At 49.6% G+C, this 22,216-nt stretch overlaps 1 protein-coding gene across 2 annotated transcripts; it reads left to right on the top strand.

Moving 5' to 3' along the window:
* The first annotated feature begins 420 nt into the window (after positions 1-420).
* Coq8b (coenzyme Q8B) lies at positions 421-22,082 on the top strand. 2 transcript variants are annotated; one of them, XM_075987766.1, is made up of 15 exons: positions 421-570; positions 846-950; positions 1,066-1,185; positions 1,321-1,387; positions 4,148-4,225; positions 6,544-6,666; positions 6,801-6,886; positions 7,890-8,030; positions 8,120-8,201; positions 9,202-9,295; positions 15,052-15,193; positions 15,281-15,388; positions 16,803-16,868; positions 20,680-20,766; positions 21,320-22,082. In XM_075987766.1, the coding sequence occupies exons 2-15, from the start codon at positions 849-851 to the stop codon at positions 21,620-21,622; spliced, it is 1,599 nt and encodes a 532-aa protein (XP_075843881.1). In that variant the 5' UTR covers positions 421-570; positions 846-848; the 3' UTR covers positions 21,623-22,082. The 2 variants fall into 2 exon arrangements, with proteins under 2 accessions (XP_075843881.1, XP_075843890.1); XM_075987775.1 differs by having other exon boundaries at positions 423-522.
* The last annotated feature ends 134 nt before the right edge of the window (positions 22,083-22,216 follow it).

Genomic DNA, 22,216 nt, shown 5'->3' with positions numbered 1-22,216 from the left:
AAAAGGCCCTGCGTTTGTGCATCCACTGGGGGAAAAAAATCCAAACACATACGATAGCTTTTGAGCTTGCCAAGAGGAAATGTAGCTGGATGTTGATGGTGCAGACCTGCAATTTCAGCAGGTGGGAAGTGAAGGAGTTCAAGGGTATCCACCTTTGGCTACAAGAGAGAGGGAGGATGTTAAGAGAGAAAAAGTACTGGGGAACGGAGGATGTTTTCTCAAAGGCATCCCTCGATGCTTTCAAGAAATACTGTGGGTATATCTGGGGCTCACGTGCCTCGCGGCTGACCCAGAAGGCTCACTGAGCCAATGCTTAGGTCCCACCCCCTTGCCACGCCTCCTCGCTCAGCGGGGTGTACTTTGTGCACGTCAACGAGCCGCTATGCTACCATTGGCTAACTGGTCAGAGGGGGCGGGCATGCAGATGTTCCCGGAAACTCAAGAGGCACGGCGTGTGCTAGACCGGGAGCCTGAGCCTGGTGGACCGGGTGCTTAGCAACGGGGGAGGTGCCCCGTAACGGGGTATTTGGGGGGTACAGGAGGGGAATTGTGGATACTTAGCAGCCAAGGGTAAGGAGCTGCCTAGCAACAAGAGGGCCTCTGAGAAGTAGAGAGTAGTCCTGGAGGATCTGTAGGTGTCTAGCAACGGGGAAGAACCCTAGCAACGGCAAGGCGTATAGTGTGTGTGGGGGGGGTGCTGGGGGCGCTTAGAGAAAACCTGAGTTCTTAGCAACGTGGGGGGTAACTAGGAGAAACTTGGAATTCAATTAACAATGGGCGGGGGGGGGGCTCAAAGAAGGGGCGAAACAAGGAGGCCCAGTCCTGTAATCCTTATTATCCCTTAGGTAATGTGGTTGGAGCTAAGGGCCGCGCTGCGCGGGACCCGTGGACCGCTGGGCAGAACTGCTCATATGCCCTGTGGGGCCCTGGGGCCTAGGCCCCACTGGTGGGTAAGAGGCTGGGGAAGGGGGTCCCTAAGGAAAAGAGGCTGAGGGTAAAATGATAGAGAGGCATCCAAAAAGGAGGGGCTAGCTCTCCACTCCACTAACATCCACTTCTCTGCAGGGACTATGTAGGGGTTGTCGGGCCCAAAGTGTTCATCAAGACCAATCTGAAAGAGGCCTAAGTGAGGAGGACATTCGCAGGGCACGAGAAGCCCGGCTCAGGAAGGCACCCCGGCCCCAGGTATCATTGCTTCCACCCCCACCCCACCCCCGTGATCCTCTGGGTCCTGATGTTGAGAAAGGTGGCAGCAGGCTGGCAGGGCTCATCTGCCACTCTGCCCACCTGCCCTACCTCACACCTTCTCCCCTTTCTCAGCTTAGTGATCGCTCGCGTGAACGCAAGGTACCTGCCTCCCGCATCAGCCGCTTGGCCAGCTTTGGAGGTAGGTGCAGCTTGGGGATCTTCTTGTGACCTAGATCAGAGGCAGCATTCGTAGGGTGAAGCAAGGGAAAGGAGGAATCAGAGACAGGGTGAGGGGGGAGAGACGAGGAAAGAGTGATGGAGTTGGCAAAGACCTGCAGACCCGCAGACCCCAGAAAAACAGAAATGTAAACGTTTATGAGAACCTGTCCTGAGGAGATCTTGTACCGTGTGTACTTATTCCTCTATTTATGGAAGAGTTTGGGGGTGGGGGGAATGTGTGACTTGACTTTAGGTCCTTTAGCAGGATTGTTCAAACCTGTATAAAATAAAGGAATGTGGTGCAGCCAATGTTTAAGAAAGGAGAGGAGACCAGGATAGCCATCTGTAATTTCAGCTGTTGGGATGTTGGTAGGAACAGGATGTTCAAGTGCTCAAGGTCATCACTGGCTGCACAGTGAGTTTGAGGCCAGCCTGGGCTATGTGAGACCCTGTCTAGAGGAGAGAAAGGTAGAGGAAAGAGGGAAAGGAGGAGCTGGACATAGTAACACAAGCTTTTGTAATCCCTGCTCTTCAGAGGCTGAGGACGGAGGGTTGGAAAGCCAGGCCTGGTGGTGCATGCCTGGAAATCTAGCCGCCTGATAGGTTAATGTGGGACTACTTGAACCCACAAATTAAGACCAACCTGGGCATCTTGGACCTTGTCTCAAAAAAGAAAGGAAGAGAGAGAGAGAATAGCATAGAAAAAAAACACAAATGAATATCGAATATGGATATATATAATGTACAAATGATCTTGTTTTTTTATTTTATTTATTATGTATACAGTGTTCTGTCTGCATGTATCCCTGCAGGCCAGAAGAGGGCACCAGATCTCATTATAGATGGTTGTGAGCCATCATGTGGTTGCTGGGAATTGAACTCAGGACCTTTGGAAGAGCAGCCAGTGCTCTTAACCTCTGAGCCATCTCTCCAGCCCTCTTGTTTGTTTTTGAGGCAGGTTTTCAAGCCTACCTGGCCTGAAAGCAGGCTGGTCTCAAGCTCAGGGGTAAGCCTGTCTCTGCCTGCCGAGTTCTGGGATTAAAGGTGTACACCACCACACACTCCTAACACCCCCCAACACACAAATGCTTTTTCTGATAATATCTCCTATATCCTAGTCTGGCCTCAAACTTCCGAGTCTCCTGATTCCACTGCCCCACTCTCTATGGGTTATTATGGTGTAAATTTGTCCTTCATCACAGGTCATAGCTCAGATGTTAAAGATGGGCTCAGTTGAGTGTTATGGGTAGAACCTGGGCAACGGTATGCCCAGGGTTTCGATGTTATGATTGGACAATTTACTTCACTTCTCTGAGCCTCAGTTTCCCTTTCTGCAAATGTGAGTTTTTCTGTCAACTGCGTTTCATGGAGAACAAAGCTAGCTAATGCAGGGGACACAGCTGGCATCAGTACACAGCATGGAGACGCAGCAGGGCTGTGCAGCATACTTGGCAAATGCCAGCTGCAAGCTAGAGATGGTGGCAGTGAAAGAGGCATGGGGCCTAACATATCTTTAAGAACAAGAGTCAAGGGCTGGAGAGATGGCTCAGTGGTTAAGAGCCCTGGCTGCTTCCAGAAGTCCTAAGTTCAATTCCCAGCAACCACATGGTTCCTAACAACTATTTATAGTGGTATCTGATGCCCTCTTCTGGCATAAAGTCAGACATGTAGATAGAACACTCATATACATAAGATAAATAAATAAAATCTAGAAAGAATGAAAAAGAACAAGGGTCAAAGTCTGGAATGGTAGTACACACCTTTAGTCCCACCACTTGGGCAGAGGCAGGCAGATCTCTGTAAGTTAGGCCAACTTGGTCTGTATAGCCAATTCCAGGTCAGCTAGGGCTACTTACTGAGACCTTGTCTCCAAACGATGTGCAAGAGGAGAATGGAAGCAGGAGGAGGAAGTGAAGAGGAAGCCTGGGGGTTACACCACATTGCAGGGAGAGGAAGACATGGGAAATAAGTGATGGGCATAAAGAGAAGGGCTGAGAAGCAATGCCAAGACAGAGCTTGGAGTTGACATCCGCGAGGACCTGGGTTCTGTCTGCACAACTGCGAGTAAAAGAAATATATATCAGTGAATTAAGATAAGGCCAAGTATGGTGCATATTCCTAAAATCCTAGCACTGAGAGGTGACATAATGAGTTTAAGGCTAGCCTGGGCTACATAAGCGTGTCAGAAGAAAGGGTAAGTGTGAGTCGTTCCTGATGGTAGCTCCTGCTATTAAGGAGACTTCAGCATGATTTCCAGTTCAAGGCCAGCCTAGACTACGGAGCTGAGCCACACTGGCCAACTTAGTGAAACCCTCCCTGTCTGAATTGTTTGTTGTTTGTTTGTTTGTTTTGTTTTTGGAGACAGGGTTTCTCTGTAGCTTTGGAGCCTGTCCTGGAACTACCTCTTGTAGACCAAACTGGCCTCGAACTCACAGAGATCCACCTGCCTCTGCCTCTGCCTCTCGAGTGCTGGGATTAAAGGCATGCGCCACCACCGCCTGGCTGAATTTTTTTTTTTTAATACGCTAGGGATGTACAGTTTTGGTAACATCTATGAGACCCTGTGTTCAGTCAAAAGTGACAGAAGAAAAAAAAAGCTGGGGATACAGCTCAGCTAGGAGGGTGCTTGCCTATTAATGGAGTGACAAAGGCCTCTAGACACCTTCCAAGAGACAGGGGCGAGGGGTCTGAGAGAGGAGCCCAGACAAGCAAGCACAGAGCTTCCTTTCTTGTTTCTCAGGGCTGGCGGTGGGCTTGGGCCTGGGAGCACTGGCCGAGGTGACCAAGAAGTCGCTGCCAGGAGGAAGTCCGCAGCCTGGTAAGTAAAAAGACATAGCTTGGGCATCCAGCTCCGGCCTCCAGGCCTGGGGTTGTGCTAGAGCTTTGCTTACAGGTGATGGGTGGGCGTGGGCGCCTGTTGCTCTGTGTAAATTGTTTATCTAGCACACAGAGGTCAAACACTGACTGGTTCCCAGGACGCACACTGGGTGGATCACAACTGCCTGTAACTCCAGCTCCATGGAATCCAACGCCCTCTTCTGGCTGCTTTGGATTTCAGCACACATGGCTCACACAGACACACACACACAGACACACACACACACAAATAAAATTTTGGGGAGGGGGGAACGACAGGATTTTTCTATAGCCCTGGCTGTCCTGAAACTCTCTTTGTAGACCAGGCTGGCCTTGAACTCAGAGATTCACCTGCCTCTGCCTCCCAAGTGTTGGGTTAAAAGGTGTGCACTACCACACCTAGCTAAAAAAAAAAAAGAAGAAAAACAAGATATTTTAGACTAAAGTGAAATCAAGACTGGGCTGGATACAAAGCAAGTTTAAAGGAATCCTGAATGACTTATTTATTTATTTTGAGGCAAGATTTCTCTGTGTAGCTCTGGCTGTCCTGGAACTTACTCTGTAGACCAGACTGGCCTGAAACTTACAGAGATCTTCCTGCTTCTCCCTTCTGGGTGCTGGGATTAAAGGTATGCACCACTGTGAAGAATTTTTTGAAGACCCAACAAGTCTGGGCTCAGTGGTAAAGTGCTTGCCTAGCATGTTTGAGTTTCTAGGTTCCAGCTCCAGGATCACAAATACAATGATCACTCTAAAGATAGTGTTTATGTGGCTCTTATTTATTGTTACATTATTGGGGAGATTAAAACTTTGAATTTAACTTTTTAAATTTATATTATTTATTGAGACAGGGTCTCTCTATGTAGCACTGACTGTCCTGGAACTCTGTAGACTGGGCTGGTCTCAAACTCACAAAGATCCACCTGCCTCTGCCTCCGGAGTTCAAAGATTAAAGGTGTGGTCTTGAACTTCTGATCCTTTTGCCTAGGCTGCTTCGGTGCTGTGGTTGGAGGCGTGTGCTACCACCACTGTGGCTTATCTGCCTTCTGTGGTTGACTTTATGTCAGGGGGATGCACTCATGTGGTAAGGTTTAGTAGCTGTGTTTTCGGAACTATGTGGTCACTCTGTCTCTGTCTCTTGAGTTTACACTTGGAGAAGGAACTACGCTGCCTTTGGACATACCTTGTAGAAGCTGCCTGTTGTCAGAGACTGCACTAGCATTCTCATCGGACATGTCTGTCGCCAGAGACTGCTCATTCCTTTCCCAGCCGCCCAGACCCAAATAATCACACAGAAACTAGATTAATTACAACACTCTTTGGCCAATGACTCAAGTGTATTTCTAGCTAGCTCTTATATCTTGAATTAACCCATTTCTATTAATCTGTGTATCACCACGAGGCTATGACCTACCAGTAAGGTTCCAGCATCTGACTCCTTCAGCAGCTACAAGGTGTCTCCTTGACTCTGCCTACTCTCTATATATACTTTGTTTGATTTTCCCACCTAGTTCTGTTCTGCCCTGCCATAGGCCGAAGCAGCTTTTATATTAAGCAATGGTAATAAACATATTCGCAGCATACAGAGGAGAATCCCACATCACAGGTCTGAGTTCAAGCTGCTGCTCATCTTTCCAGCACTTGATATTAGCGGGGGGTTAGTAATTAATAGATTCCGGGTCATTGTTTCTTTTCCCTTGAGACAGGTCTCCTGTAGCCCAGGTCTTGATCCTTCCCAGCCTCTGGCCTCCTGACTACTGAGATTACAGAAGAATCAATCCCCATGCTTATCTCTCTCTCTCTCTCTCTTTTTTTTTTTTTTTTTTTTTTTTGGTTTTTCAAGACAGGGTTTCTCTGTGGCTTTGGAGCCTGTCCTGGAACTAGCTCTGTAGACCAGGCTGGTCTCGAACTCACAGAGATCCGCCTGCCTCTGCCTCCCCTGTGCTGGGATTAAAGGCGTGCGCCACCATTGCCCGGCTCTCTCTCTCTTTTTTTTTTTTTTTTGTTATTATTTCTTACCTGTAATATCAGCACTCAGGAAGCAGAGGCAGAAGGATTTTATGAGTTTGAGGCTATCCTGGGCTACATTGTAAATTAAAAAAAAACTGACCTTTAGTCCCAGCACTCAGGGGTAAAGACAAAGAGATCTCTGTGAGTTCGAGGCCAGCCTGGGCTGTTACACAGAGAAACTCCTCTTGAAAAGTGAAAAACCAACCAACCAGCAGCAGAAAAGCAAGGTTCTTTCTGTGCACCTGTTACTGATGCTTCCTCTCTCAACAGATGGTGGCTCTGGACTGGGCTCCAGCCCACTCCTTTCTGAGGCCAACGCTGAGAGGATCGTGCAAACCTTATGTACAGTCCGGGGGGCTGCTCTCAAGATCGGACAGATGTTCAGCATCCAGGGTACAGCCTGACCCTCGACCCCCAACCTTTGACCTCATTCCCACCCCACCCAGCAGCCGGCCCTGATTTCAGGAGTTCACATGGAACCCCTCTTTGTCTCCCTCACTATTCCCCTCATCCCACTGTCTCCCAAGACAACAGCTTCATCAGCCCTCAGCTGCAGCGAATCTTTGAGAGAGTCCGCCAGAGTGCTGACTTCATGCCCCGCTGGCAGATGCTGGTGAGTATCCTGTTTGGGACAATGGTGGCTTGGTAGCGCTTATCAGTGGATTGAATAGATCGACATATAATCTATAAAGCCCTTAGTCTATATTGCATAGACAGGCATAAGCCTGTCCCTGTTACTCCATGAGAGACATGCAAGTTTGAGCTGTGGTTAACTAAAGGAGCTCATGCTAGGACGTGGTGGCACACACTATCCTAGCACTTGGGATAGATGCAGTAGGATCAGGAGTTCAAGGTCATCCTGAGCTCTGTAGAGAATCCCAGGCCAGCCTGGGCTACCTTAGACCTTGCCTCACACAAAGAAATTCAAAGGAGACTTGGTCTGTAAATAGGATAGCGTAATACCTAGCACTGAGCTGTTGTATAACTATATGGGGGCATAGGCGTCAGCCACCTAGCTGCCTGCTCTCTGGTCTGCTGCTTATCAGACCTGGGTAGTCACTGTGGCTCTGTGAGCAACTCTAACAACCATGCCAGGACCAAAGGAAACCCAACTTCATTATCACTTTATGACTTAATGATATGGAAATCCAATAAGGAATGCTACTAGTCTTCATTAACAATCCCCCTGGGCGGTGGTGCCTGCCCTTAATCCCAGCACTCAGATGCAGAGGCAGGTGGATCTCTGAGTTCAAGGCCAGCCTGGTCTACGGAGAGAGTGGCAGGCCAGTCAGGATTTCGCGGTGAGACCCTGCCTTGGAAAAACAGGAACAGCAATGTCGCTGTTCCTTCTGTGGAACTCTGAGTCTTAAGAGTTCCTTCTCACATCCCTTAGTAAATCTACATTTGCTTCCTCCATTCAAACACAGACTGAATAATTGCATCTGGCTGGTCCCTCACCTGGGCAAGAGGCTTCCCCTGAGCCTTGGTTTTCACATCTGTAAGATGATGTATCAGCGGAGGGTGAGCCCCAGGCTCACTAACACAAGTGCTCAGTACAGGGAATGAACTCCGCTGACTGGAACCATGATGGTAACTGTCATGCTAACTTCCTTCAGAGAGTTCTAGAAGAAGAGCTGGGCAAGGACTGGCAGGACAAGGTGGCCTCTCTGGAGGAAGTGCCCTTTGCTGCTGCTTCCATTGGGCAGGTACACCAAGGTGTGCTAAAGGATGGGACTGAGGTGGCTGTGAAGATCCAGGTGAGTGGGGAGGCTGGGTGGGGTTGGGGGTGGGCATGGTGCTGTCCCTGAGGCACGTGTGACTCCCTACCCCTCCTTCCTCCTGACAGTACCCAGGTGTTGCCCAGAGCATCCAGAGTGATGTGCAGAACCTGCTGGCCCTACTCAAGATGAGTGTGGGCCTACCAGAGGGTGAGGTGCCCCTTCTGTCCCCACCAAGGGAGAGGATGAGTGGATGTGACATACAAAGAGACAAGTTCAGACAAACGCACAGACAGACAGACAGACTGGTATGCAGGGTGCCACAGAAGCAGAGAGAGGCGGGAAGTCCTGTTTCTGTTGTGTCCCGTGAGGGATCACCTGTAGAAGACAGAGCAAGTGTGTTCCTGGGCAAGAAAGGCGTTAGAGAGATGTAGACAGGTCTAGAAGCGAGATGAGAGGCAGAGGGCAATGTGAGGTTTATTTTAAACAGAAGGCGGAGACGATGGCTGGGGATGTAGCTCAGTACAGTGTTTGTCCGGCACGCACAATTCCCTGGGCTGAGAGCTCTGATACCCAATAGGGTATGGTAGGGCATACAGCACCCCCACACGGGGGTGGGGCGGGGAGCAGACGTTCAGGGCCATCCTAAGCTAACAGCAATTGAAAAGAAGTGCTTGAGGCCTGTGGCAGCTCTCACTAGAGTCAAGCCCAGGCCTCAGACAGAGACCACAGCTGGGAGAAAGAAAGAGGGTAGGTGGCTCCGAGATGAGGTGGGTAGCCTGGGTCTGGTGGCTCACAATTATAATCCCAGCACAGGGAATCTGAGGCAGGAGGATTGCTGAGAGTTGGGGTCAAGCCAGGACTTTACAGAGAAACCCTGTCACAGATGCACAGGCAAGCAGAGAAGCATGTCTGTAATCCCCAGATTTGGGAGCTGGGAGCAGGAGGATCAGGAGTTCAGGGTCAGCCTTGGCTACATATTGAGTTGGAGGCTAGCCTGAGCTACATGAGAGCCTGCCCTAAAAAAAAAAAAGAGGGATGAAAAGAGGGGGGTTAAAGTCTAGAACAGAGGTGCATGGGACAGTGAGAGCCATAGAAAGAGAAATATATAAGGACCAGAGAAGCAGAGAAGACAGGAACGCATAGGAGCCTGAGCGTTCTGGCAGGGGATGGGCAACCATCCTCAGCTGCTGTCCCTCACACCACCCAGGGCTGTTTGCTGAGCAGAGCCTGCAGGCCTTGCAGCAAGAGCTGGCTTGGGAGTGTGACTACCGAAGAGAGGCTGCTTGTGCCCAGACATTCAGGTAAGCTGACGTCCCCCGCAGGCTCCCGGGGGACCGGGCTGGGCTGGATGTGATACTGCAGACTCTTCTTCGGTTCTTTTATCTATCCATCCATTTCTTGCTATTGCATGTTCTCTGGGGGCCTGTGCAGGTCACTTCTCTCAGGGTCACAACCACTTGGTGGCTCACAACCATCTGTAATGAGTATAACAAGATCTGCTGCCTTCTTCTGGTGTGCAGGCATTCATGCAGGCAGAACACTGTAGACATACTGAATAAATTGATCTTTAAAAACAATAGCATCTGGGAAGGTCTCACTGGGCAGTTCCTGCTGGCCTGGACCTTGAACTTACAGAATACAGCTCCCCCTTTGTCTCCCAAGTACTGAATTTAAAGGGATGTGCCACCAGGTGAGCTCAACTTTCATTAATTTTAAATTTCATTTTATACCAGGCGTGATGATGTTTACCTGTAATCTTATCACTTGGCAGTCAGGGGCAGGTGGATCTCTGTAAGTTCAAGGCCAGCCTCATCTACAAAGGAGGTTCCAGGCCCGCCAGGGCTACAAAATGAGACCCTGTTTCAAAACCACAACAAAAACTCGAAAAATTTTTTAGTTTGTTTTGTGTATGAATTTTTTTTTTGCCTGCACTATGTCTGTGCACCACATGCATGCAGTGCCCACAGGCACCAGAAGAGGGCGTTGGATCCCCTGGAACAGGATTATAGCCGGCTGTGAGCCACCAGGAGGATGCTGGGAACCAAGTCTGGGTCTTTGGGAAGAGCAGCCAGTGCTGGAAGCATCTCTTGCTGAAGCTAGAACTCCCTGATTTGACTAGACTGGCTGGCCGCAGACCCCAGGGGTGCTCCTGTATCTGTCTCCTTGGTGCCGGGATGACAGGCACAGACTGTCATTTGTTGCTGTTTGCATGGTCCTCATGCTGAGCGGCAGGCAGTTTACCCAATGAGCCGTGTCCTCAGCTCCATCCCTATCATCGGCCTCCTTGATTAATTCCGTGTGGACGTTTATATTGTATACCATCAGAATTTTATTCCAGAATGCTCAGAGCACCAATGTGTACAAGCTTTAACCTAGAAACGTAAATCTATCAAATCTGTTCAGCAAGGTGGATAAATAAGTCACGACGTTTTTGTTTTTGAAATATGTCTCACTGTGTATCCCTGGCTGGTCTCAAGCTTGCTCCAGTCATTCCGATTCTGCCTCCCAAGTGCTGGGATTACAGGTGTGCCCCATTCCTGGCTTTTATGGTGTTTTCAATATTACTGGTTGACTCATTTAATTGTTTTGAGTATATGTGAGACTTTGGATTCTGCTGAAGCTGGAATTACAGGCAGTTGTGACCCTCCTAATGTGAGTACTGGGGACAGAGCTTGAGTCCTGGAAGAACAGCAGACATGCTCCAACTGCCGAGCCATCTCTCTAGCCAGCCCCGCCCCCTTATCTTTTGAGACAGAATCTCAATGTGTAGCTGAGCTGGTCTCAGACTCAGTGTGTGGCTATGTTGGCTTTGTACTCCTGATCCTGCGGCCTCCAGCTCCCACTGGATTCATATGCCGCCACATCCGGGTCTCTATGGCTACAGACCAGTGCGCTTCTGTCCTGGATTAAGGACAACTCTAGTCGGAGGGTGCAGCTCAGTTGGTGTTTGTGTACACATCATGCTCTGGCTTTGACCCCAGCACCACACACACCAGGTGTGGTGGCTAAGGCCCACAATCCAGGTGTGGTGGCTAAGGCCCACAATCCAGGTGTGGTGGCTAAGGCCCACACTCCTAGTGCTGGGAGGTGGAGGCTGGAAGGTTAGAAATTCAAGATCATCCTCTGCAACACAGCTAACTCTGAGGCAGCCTGAGCTATGGAGACACCATCTCAAAAAACAAAACAACAAAAAGACAAAAAGCAAGAGACACCTTGAGAGAAAACTCTACAGTGTAGCTCACAAGTCCGCTATGACTCCCAACATGCCAAGCTCAGGGCCGGGGGAGGAGACAGTCCAGACAGACAGCAGTCATCCAAACCTGTGTCCTGGACCCTGATGACTATGGGATTCAGTCTCAGGTCAGCCCTCACCAGGCTGTGTGGCCTGATTCTGTACAGCGGTCTCGGGAGAGCATTCCCATAGGGGAGGTGTGCTGATTAAATGCCTGGCTCTTGAGAAGTCGGGCCAGTATCAGAGACCACACAAACTAGGGCTAAATTCCAGCCCAGAGCGGGACCCTGTGGAGCAGGTCAGAGCAGCCCCACCTAGGATCTCCCAAAGCCTGCCCCTGGAGCCTGCTCATCTGCCTGTCCCCAACGTCCCCACGGGTCCTCATTCATCCTCTTTGCCCCCTGGTCTACCTGGACACTTGTGGTTCAGCTTATCACTTCTGTTGGCCAAGGCTGGCGCTGTCACCTCCCATCCACCCGGCCAGCACTGTCCAGTATCAAAACACACAGAGAACTTTATCGTTATTGGGGAGGTGATATGTGTACATGTGTGTTTGTGTATGTGCGAGGCATGTGGAGGCCAGAAAACAGCCTAGTTATGTTCCATCTGGTTTTTGAAACAGAACCTTTCTCTGGCCCAGAACTGAATGGCCATTGCACAGGCTGCTTCCCCATGTCTGGGATTACAGTTGTGTGCACCACACCCAGCTTTCCCCCCATAGATTCTGGTGACAAAACTTGGGTTTTCATGCTTATGTGGTAAGCATTTTATTCATGGAGGTAACTCCTTGACCTTTCGTTGTTTGTTTGGGGGCTAGAATGCCATGTAGCTCAGACTAGCCTCAAACTCCCTATGTGCTAAGGATGCCCTTGAATTCCACCTCTCTATGCTAGGACTATATGCATGCACATCACACCCAGGTCTCAGTGGCAGACTATGACACGGAGCATTACCACTGTGACATTGCAACTGTCAACCTGCTGAAATCACTAGGCACTCCTGGAGGGAAGCGTATGTGTACCATGCTAGGTACTCTTGGGAGGGAAGTGTATGTATACCACGCATATACTTCTTGCCTCCAGCTCCCAATTGCTGAGATTACAGGCATGCACCGCACATCTGGGTCAGAAAAGGATTCTTCAATTTAGTTACCACTGTTGAGAGCACAGGGCCCTCCTGCATCTATAGGGGACACATTCCTAGACACCCATAGTGGAGGCCTGAAACCCAGTCAGTTCCAAACCCTGCATAGACTGCTTTCTCCTGTACATAGGTATAGAGAAGTCGGACTTACAAATTAGGAACAGTGTTTTCTGCTGCAACACGCTGATGTTACTAGGGAGATCTCTATTCCAGGCTTTTGTTCGGACTGTCATCCTCCTGCCTCAGCCTTCTGAAGGCTGGGGTTAGAGGCCTGGCTCACCTGAAGCAGCATTTGTCACGCACCATGAGTACAGCTTGCAGCCTGTGGTAAAATCATCACGGATCTCTCTTCTTAGCCACAGCTTCACAGATAGATTTGTGCTCACTGAGAGTCTTAATGGACTATGGCTTTTTTTCCTCATTGAACCTGAACATTTTACCTTTTCACTTAAAGAAAGCATGCTATGGGCTGGTGAGGTGGCTCCTCCGGTTAAAGAACTTGCCACCAAGCCTGGTAACCTGAACTTGATCCCTGGGGCCCACATAGTAGAAGGAGAGAACTGTTACCCACAAAGTTGTCCCCTGTCATTCACACAGGCTCCATGGCATTTGTGTGACAGTCAGACAGACAGACAGACAGACACACATAAACATGCACTAAATGAATATAAAAAAATAAGAAAAAAATTAACCCATTGTCACCCTCCTGTACGCAGTCCTAATGAAGTTCATTTAAAAAAGCCCTGGAGGGGGCTGGAGAGATGACTCGGCAGATAAGAGCACTGACTGCTCTTCAGAGGACGGGGTTCCATTCCCAGCACCCACACGGCAGCTCACAGCTGTCTGTAACTCCAAGATCTTACACCCTCACACAGACATGCAAGTGGGCAAAGCAACAATGCACATACAATACAAATCAATAAATTCAAAGAAAAAGAGATGTGTGCGCTACCACACCCAGCAATGTTATTTAAAAAAAAATTGTGAAGGGGACCAGTAGGGGTGGGACGGACAAGGGAGGGTGACAGTGAGGTGACGGAAATGCATCACTTGTGTGCTTATGAAATCGCATAGTGAGGGCTGGAGAGATGGCTCAGTGGTTAAGAGCATTGCCTGCTCTTCCAAAGGTCCTGAGTTCAATTCCCGGCAACCACATGGTGGCTCACAACCATCTGTAATGATGTCTGATGCCCTCTTCTGGCCTGCAGACATACACACAGACAGAATATTGTATACATAATAAATAAATAAATATTAAAAAAAAGAAATCGCATAGTGAAACCCACTATGTGCAACTAATATACACTAATTGAAGAAGACAAAAAATCATGGAGCTCACTCTGTAGACCAGGCTAGCCTTGAACCCACAGAGATCTGCCTGCCTCTGCCTCTCAGGTGTTAGGATTAAAGGTACTTACCACCACCCAGCAGGAATTTACTTTTTTAAATTTATATTTTTACTTTATGGGTATAGGTGTTTTGCTTGTGTGCACCAAGTACATGCAGTGCCCGCAGAGGCCAGAAGAGGGCGTCATATCTTCATAGTTTCTGAAACTGGCATTATAGACAGTTGTGAGCCACCATGTTGGTGCTAGGAGTTGAACTCAGGGTTTCTCAAAGTATAGCCAGTGCTCTTAACTGTTGAGCCATCTCTCCAGCTCTCTTTTCTTTCTTTCTCGCTTGCTTACCTGCTTTTTGAAACAGCACCTCATCATGCACCCTGGGTGATCTGGAATGAGCTGTCACAGAGGCTGACCTCCTGCCTCCACTCCCCAGTGCTAGGTTTACAGGCATGCACTACCACATGCAGCTTAGAACCAGGTTTACCACGAGTCACTAAAATTCTCTGGTGACCCCAGGAGTGACTGTTGACTATCACTGTAGAGCCATAGACTTAAAAATTTTTTTTTTGTTTTTGGTGGGGTTTTTTTTATTTTTTTTTTTAACTTTTTTTTTTATTTATTTAACTTTATTATGTTTGTTGGTGTGAAGGTGTCAGATCTCATGGAACTGCATTTTCAGACAGTTGTGAGCTGCCATGTGGGTGCTGGGAATCGAACCCCGGTCCTCTGGAAGAGCAGTCAGTGCTCTTAACCGCTGAGCCATCTCTCCAGCCCCCTGTTTTTGTTTTTTTTTTAGACAGAGTGTAACAACCCTAGCTGTCCTGAAACTAACTCTATAGACCAGGCTGACCTCAAACAACTTAAAAACTTTATAAAAATATTTTTTAATATTTATCATTTAATGTTGTGTGTACATGTGCATACACACATGTGTGTGCGTGCTACAGCATACATGTAGGGCTTGGAGGCCAACTTTAGGAATATGCAGGCCCTGGGGTCAAACTCAGGTCATAGGCTATGGGTCAAGTGCCTTTGTCCACTACGCCATCACAACCATAAATTCTTTCTAAGTGACGCATGAACCAGATATTCTGAGCTCACTGTCAAGTCACCGGAAGGGCTGATGGGAGGGAAGTGGTAACTGGGTTTCCAGCCACACACAGTTAAAAGACCAGTCTGGCCAGGTAGTGGCTGTCACCCAAGGTTGCCACGCCAGAGAAGTGAGGAGGAAATGAAAGCCTAGAGCAGCGTGGCCTGAAGGGCCTCTCAGTAAAACAGCCAGTTCAAGCCAAGCCCCCACCTGAAATCTCTCTCATCCCTCGCCTTCTTCCTGCCCCAGGAAGCTCTTGGCCGACGACCCCTTCTTCCGGGTGCCAGCTGTGATGCAAGAACTGTGCACTGCACGTGTGCTGGGCATGGAGCTGGCTGGGGGCATTCCTCTGGACCAGTGCCAGGGCCTGAGTCAGGACATCCGGAATCAGGTATATCTCCTGTGGGACAGGAAGGGGGACGGGCCGAGCTCGCGCTTTCTCTCCTGGATGCCCCACTGAGATGTCTCCTTCCTCCAGATTTGCTTTCAGCTTCTGAGGCTGTGTCTGCGAGAGCTGTTTGAGTTCAGATTCATGCAGACAGATCCCAACTGGGCCAACTTCCTGTATGACACCTCCAGCCACCAGGTTGGTTCCTGAGGATATGAATCAGGGTACATCAGCTAGCTGCTGAAAAGACCATTTACCCAGGGGCCAGAGAGATGATTCAGTGGGTAAAGATGCTTGCTCCCAAGGCTGCCAGCCCGTAAGTCAATCCTCGGGACCCACGTGGTGGAAGCAGAGGACTGAGTAGCAAGTTGTCCTCTGGCATCCACACATGCACCATACATAATACACAATAAATACAAAAAAATAGGGCTGGAGGGATGGGTCAGTGGATAGATCCCCAGTACCCACACAGTGGCTTACAACCATCTGTAACTCCAGTTCCAGGGGACCCAGTGCCCTCTACCTCTGTGACACCAGGCACCCAAATGGTGTACAGAAATCATGCAGGCACAACACCCATACACATACAATAAACTTTTTAAAGATATATATATATATATATATATATATATATATATATATATATGCCCAAATGAATGAACCAGAGCTAACACCATGATGGGGAAAACTACAAGCCGTCTAGGCCCCAAGATTACAGATTACAGGACAATTAGAGGAAACACTGTGAGAGTTTTCGGGGACCCACTGTGCAGCCCAGGTCAGCGCGCTGAGCTCTTCATCCTCGTGCTTCACCTGGAATTGCAGACACGCGTGTCTGGGCCTGGCTTCTCTGTAAATACAAAGCTTTAAACTATGCAGCTATTATTATTGTATTAGATATGGTATGTGCCTACATACGAATGTAGAAGGTGTGCGAGGGAATTTCAGGGGAAATTTACTTTTTAAAATTATTTTAGAATTTATGTGTATAGGTGTTTAGCTTGCATCTATACTGTGCACCGTTTGTGTGTAGTGTTTGAAGAGGCCAGAAGAGGGCATCAGATCCCATCCCCTGGAACTGGAGTTTACAAGAGGTTGTGAGCCACTGTGTGGGTGCTGGGAATCGAACCCAAGTCCACTAAAAGACTCAACCACTGAGTCATCTCTCCAGCCCTCAGGAAATTATTTAATGGTATTAGTAACAGGAAAGTAATGACCCTGGAGAAGGGAGGAATAAACCTGTGATGGTGGTATGGATATTTTAAGCTAAGTAGTAGGACTTGTAGGTATTCACTTATTTTTCAGATGTCTTATTTCTTCATTACTTTATGGGACCAAGATACCCCAGGTGTGATGGTGCACACCTTTAATCCAGCACTAAAGCTCAGTCTTAGGGTACCTGCCTAGAATGCACCAGTTGGGGGCTGGGGTGTTCAATTACAGAGGCCTGGCCTCCTCATATCCACAAACAAGAGGCTGGGTGTGTGACACGCCCAAGAATACAGTGTTTGCCTGTCTATAGGTGTGGCTAAACAGCCAGAGTGGGGCTGTAGGGGAGAGGGAGCTGTCCTGACCACTTCAGTCCTACATTCCTGTCACCCGTTGTTCCCAGGTGACTCTACTGGACTTTGGAGCAAGCCGGGCATTTGGAACAGAGTTCACAGACCATTACATTGAGGTGAGTACCCCCAACCCTGAGGCTTCTGAAGGATCAAGGGTCAAGATGGATAGTAAGAACAGGGTAAGAAGGAAAAGCAAACTGGATCTAAGAAATATGGGCCTTCGCTGCCGGGCAGTGATGGTGCACTCCTTTAATCCCTGCGCTTGAGAGGCAGAGGCAGGCGGATCTCTGTGAGTTCCAGGCCAGCCTGGTCTACAGAGTGACACTCTATAATAGTAATATTAATAACAGCTAATAATGATCAACCACTTTGATGGAGGAAGGTCATTGGTTAATTAAATAACGAAACTGCTTGCCCTGATAGGTTAGAACATAGGTGGGTGGAGTAAACAGAACAGAATGCTGGGAGGAAGAGGAAGTGAGCTCAGAGACGCCATGCTCCCCTCTCCCGGGCAGACGCCATAGCTCAGCTCTGGGGGGGGGGCACATGCGATGAAGCTCTGACCCAGGATGGATGTAGGCTAGAATCTTGCCAGTAAGCGCACCTTGGGGTGCTACACACATTATTAGAAATGGGCTAGTCCAGGTGTGAGAGTTAGCCAAGAAGAGGCTAGATATAATGGGCCAAGCAGTGTTTAAAAGAATATAATTTGTGTGTTGTTATTTCGGGGCATAAGCTAGCCAGGCGACCAGGAGCTGGGGAGTCAGGAACACAGCCTGCAGCTCCTACAACACCACTTAATATTATTACAAGTCGCGTCTGACTGAAAGTGGCCAGGGCCACTCAGAGCTCCACTTTACAGGTGATGTAACAGAGGTTTAGAGAGCAACTGCCCCAAATCCCAGCAGGCCTGTAGGTCACAGGTAGTCTGGGTTCAGAGCCCATGTCCCAGACCTTGCTGAGAGAAGAGCCAGAGATGACCTCCCTGTCCAGCGTCTTGATATCCAGCCTGCGCCTCACAGGAAGCTGTAGCTCCTCAAGGAATGCTTTCTCACCTACGTGGTTCTTCCATTTCTTCCAAGTCAGTCAGTCTCAGAGGCTGCAGAGACCAGCTCACTTGTGTCTACATGCAGCTTAGGTTTCTGTTCGTCTAGTTGTCACTTCAGACATTCTCCGACATCTCCTTGGTGCCCAGCCCTGCTCCTCCACCCCCGTCTCCCCTCACAGAGCTCACCATCTGTGTTCCACAGTCAGGGACACAGAAGGGTCAGGGCTAGGCTGAGGAAATGGTGGCTGTTGTGAGCATCTAGAGGAGCCTGTTCCAGATTGAGGAAGAGGAGCTTTTGAACTTAGAGCTGAGGGATGTAAAATCAGGAAGAAGCCTTTCAGAGAGTTCCACTCCCTGGTGATAAATATATGAGCCTGTGGGGCCATTCATATTCAAATGACTAAAAGAGGGAATTTAGGAACATCCTTTCTGCACAGTGGTACTTCTGAACAGAAATGGCCATTTCGGGGATGGAGAGATGGCTCAGTGGTTAGAGTATTTGCAACTGAGTCTTAGTCACAGTTGTATGGCTGTGAAGAGACACCATGACCAAGGCAAACTTATAAAAGAAAGCATTTATTTGGGGGCTGGCTTGCAGTTTCAGAGGGTGAGTCCATGACAAGCAGAACACATAGAGGGAGGGAGGGAGGGAGGGAGGGAGAGAGAGAGAGAGAGAGAGAGAGAGAGAGAGAGAGAGAGAGAGTTTTAACTGTGCCAGGTGTGGACTTTTGAAACCTGAAAGTCAACCCACACTTCCTGCAACAAATCCACCTCCTAGACTTTCCCAAATAGCTCCACCAGCTGGGGACCAAGTACTCAGTATTTAAACCAATGAGCCTGTAGGGGCCATTCAAACCACTACACCCCAGCTCAGCACCCAGCACCCATACGGGCTCATAACCATCTGCAAGCAGGGGATCCAAAGCCCCTTTCTGTCCTTCATACATGGATCAAAGGGAAACCCATGTTCTGATTGGGCAGGCAGGTATTGGGTGGAGCCCAGACATGGGTCCTAGGCCCCTCTGCAGTAGGCACTCTTAATCTCCTGAGGTGCTTCAGAAAGGACTTGGGGTTGAAAACTCCCCCCAACCCTGACAGCAAGTAACCTCCAAGACTGGGGACTGAGCCCATGGGGGCTGTGAGAAGTTATGGAGGTGCTGGCTGGGGGGAAACCTAATGGACAAAGGGCCATGGGCACTAACAGTCTTGGAGACAAAGGAGAAAGGTGACTGAGACGTGGCCAAAGACTCTGGCCCGAGAACTTTTCAGGCCCTAACTGCTGACAAGAACTGGTGACACAGACTACCCCACACGGGCCATTTGGGACATAAAGCCAAGACCTCCCTGAGTACTCGAACCATCTATTTCTCCTGGATGCTGCCTTCCAAAAACCACCTTAACCTTTAAACAACAACCCCAAGACTGTTGTTTGAATGTGATGGCCAATAATCAGAGTACTTGGGTCAGGACAGGACAAGAGAATCATGAGTTCAAGGCCAGCCTGGGTTTCTTAAGAGCCTGTTTATTTTTAGGTGCATTGTGTGTGTATATACATATACATATATAAACATGTGTATATATATATACATACATACACACATGTATATATATATGTATATATATATTCATACACATGCACACACATGCCCACATGCACCATGGTACACACGAGGACAGAGGGAAATCTGCTGAATCCGTTCTCTTTCTACCATGTGGGACCTGTGGGGTCTGAGAATCAAATTCAGGTCATCAGGCTTATCAGCACCTTTAGTGACTGAGCTATCTTTTAAAAAAGGGGGGGGGATTAGCCCTTTTATATGGAACCCTAACAGAAGGCCAGACAGCACAAGTAGGGAGTGACAACAGAATTACTTATTCGTCCCTGCCCCCCCCAAAGAAAAGGGCAGTGCAGTGGGTTGGGGCTGGACTGGCACCTTCCTCTGTTCTAAGCTCGCCTCTTCTGCACAGGGGCCCAGGTACAGCCAGCAACAACCAGTGACATCAAGCTCCCCGCTGCAGGCACAGTGCTGAGTCCCACACAGTGATCCCAGGAGGAACCTGGTTCCTCCCAATTAACGGATGAGAAAGCAGAGGCCCAGCTATGATTTGCCTAGAGTCCTCTGAGCCCCAGGAACTGGTGCAGATGCTTCAGGGTCTCCCTCTACAGGACTGGACAGGAACTTAGCTCCACAGCAAGGGGCATCCTGAGTGCTATGTCTCATGACCAGTGCAACTGGACCCATCTGGAACCCTTACACCCAAGGAGTTCAAAATCCAGTGGGGAAGATGGCCTTCTGGCAGTCTCAGACACCAAATACCACCCATTCTTATCTGGCGTGTGGACCCACCAACATTTGTGACTCTGTGCCACTCGTGGTGATGGCTTCCAGACAGTTCTGCATTCTCAGTGTGGCAGAGCCCTGACCTTTTCCACCACAGACTCTCCCCAGTCCTGAGGGAGTCATAGCAGGGACAGAGTAGGGAGGGGAAGCTTCTAGGAGAAGCAGTGTACTCAGGACAGTTTAAATGGAGGTGGATATCCCCTCCCCACTCTCTTCCTCCCTTCCTTTTTAACAGTGTTACCTGAGAGTCCAGGCTAGCTTTGAACTCATAATCTGACCCGCCTCCTGGGGGATTGTAGGTATGTACTACTATACCCCTTTGGCTGGCATTTCCTATTATCTAGAACCTGTCTTGTAGCCTGGTGTGATGGTGCAGACCCCTAACTCTTGCAGGCAGAGGCAGGAAGATCAGGAGTTCACTGTTATCCTCAGCTGCATAGTGAGTTGAAGATAGTGTAGGCTTTGTCAGACTGCCTCAAAGCAGAAACAAAACCCCAAAGCCTCCCTTCCACACGGGTCTATTCTCTGACATCCCAGGTGGTGAAGGCTGCTGCTGATGGAGACAAAGATCGAGTCCTGAAGAAATCCCAGGATCTCAAATTCCTCACAGGCTTTGAAACCAAGGTTGGTGGCCATTGGGCAGAAGGGCTGGTGTGTTTGTTGCTGTGTTTTCTTTAGGGGACTAATGTCTTTGGGGAGTGGAGGACATAGGAGCTGCCGCGCTCTACTGAGCAACTGGAGAAGGAATGGGGAGGGGGTGGAGATTGTATTTCTATCCCAGAGGAGTGGGATAACTGGATGGACTAGTCTATACTGAGGAGCTCTGGGGTGGGCTGGAGGGTATGGCTACTAAGGGGGGGGGGGTAGCACCACTATTTATTCTGGGGATCCTGGGTTTGAGGAGTAGAGAGGCTGCTGCTAGTCTGTCGGAAGCCAGGGCTTCTTCAGAGTAACTGGGGGGTTGTGGACAGTTGGTGTCTACTTATTACTTTTCCGGCACCTTGGGCTAGCAATGCAAGTCTTCCACCACGGAACCCCACCCTGTCCCCAGTCCCTCACTGGTGGATTCTAGGCCAGCTCTACCAGTGAGTCATGTCCCAGCCCTTGCAGTTTGCCTCTTCTGAAGTAGTCAGAGGACATTATGTCCGTCTGGATGCATCTGCCATCCCCACCCTAGGCATTCTCCGACGCCCACGTGGAGGCAGTGATGATTCTGGGGGAGCCCTTTGCTTCCTCGGGTCCCTACGACTTCGGGGCTGGAGAGACAGCTCACCGAATACAGGGCCTCATACCCGTGTTGCTTCGGCATCGGCTGCGCCCACCACCTGAGGAGACCTACGCCCTACACCGCAAGCTAGCTGGGGCTTTCTTAGCCTGTGCTCGCCTCCACGCTCACATCGCCTGCCGGGACCTCTTCCAAGACACCTACCACCGTTACTGGGCCAGTCGCCAGGCACTGCCACTGCCAGCAGCCTCCTGACTAGACGGACCTCCCTGACGACCCCACCATGACTGATTCCATCCGGGGATACCAGTTCCACAGCGGGGTCCTCGCTACGGCTCTTCTTACCCCCTGATGCCCTATCCTGGTGTCAGAGACTAGTTTCTTGTCTTGGATCTTCAGGCCCCTGAAGTTAGTTCCCTGATCCAAAGTGGGCATCCTGGAATTCTAAACCTGGGAGTCAGCAAATTACTGCCATCATCTAAGTGAACTCTTGGCCCCTTCATGGGGTTCACTCTTTTATCTGGAGGGGGCGCCCCTCAGCCCCAGGTCTTCCAGGATCCTCAGGAGTAAGGGGAGATGGTGGCTGTTGGAGGCGGTCCTCACCTTTGCCTCCCTCGCTTTACCAGCTGCCTTCTTCCGGGGTTCCAGCCTGTGTATTGGTGGATGGGGGTGGGTGCCGACCCTTCTCTTCGAATAAAGGCACCCTTTCCCTCCCCCCCCAGCTCTTTTCTCTCTGCGCTAGGGGGAGGAGCTCACAGGCGGCTCCAGGTGCAGATGGCCAGACCCTCCCCCCTTGTCTAGGGCCATCTGTTGCGGGGAACCTCCTCCACCCCCCCCCACGTGCTGACC

Source organism: Microtus pennsylvanicus, chromosome 1 (assembly GCF_037038515.1).
Source record: "Microtus pennsylvanicus isolate mMicPen1 chromosome 1, mMicPen1.hap1, whole genome shotgun sequence".
Taxonomy (NCBI): Eukaryota; Metazoa; Chordata; class Mammalia; order Rodentia; family Cricetidae; genus Microtus; species Microtus pennsylvanicus.
Note: the sequence above shows the minus strand (reverse complement) of the source record. Positions and strands in the feature narration are given on the sequence as shown.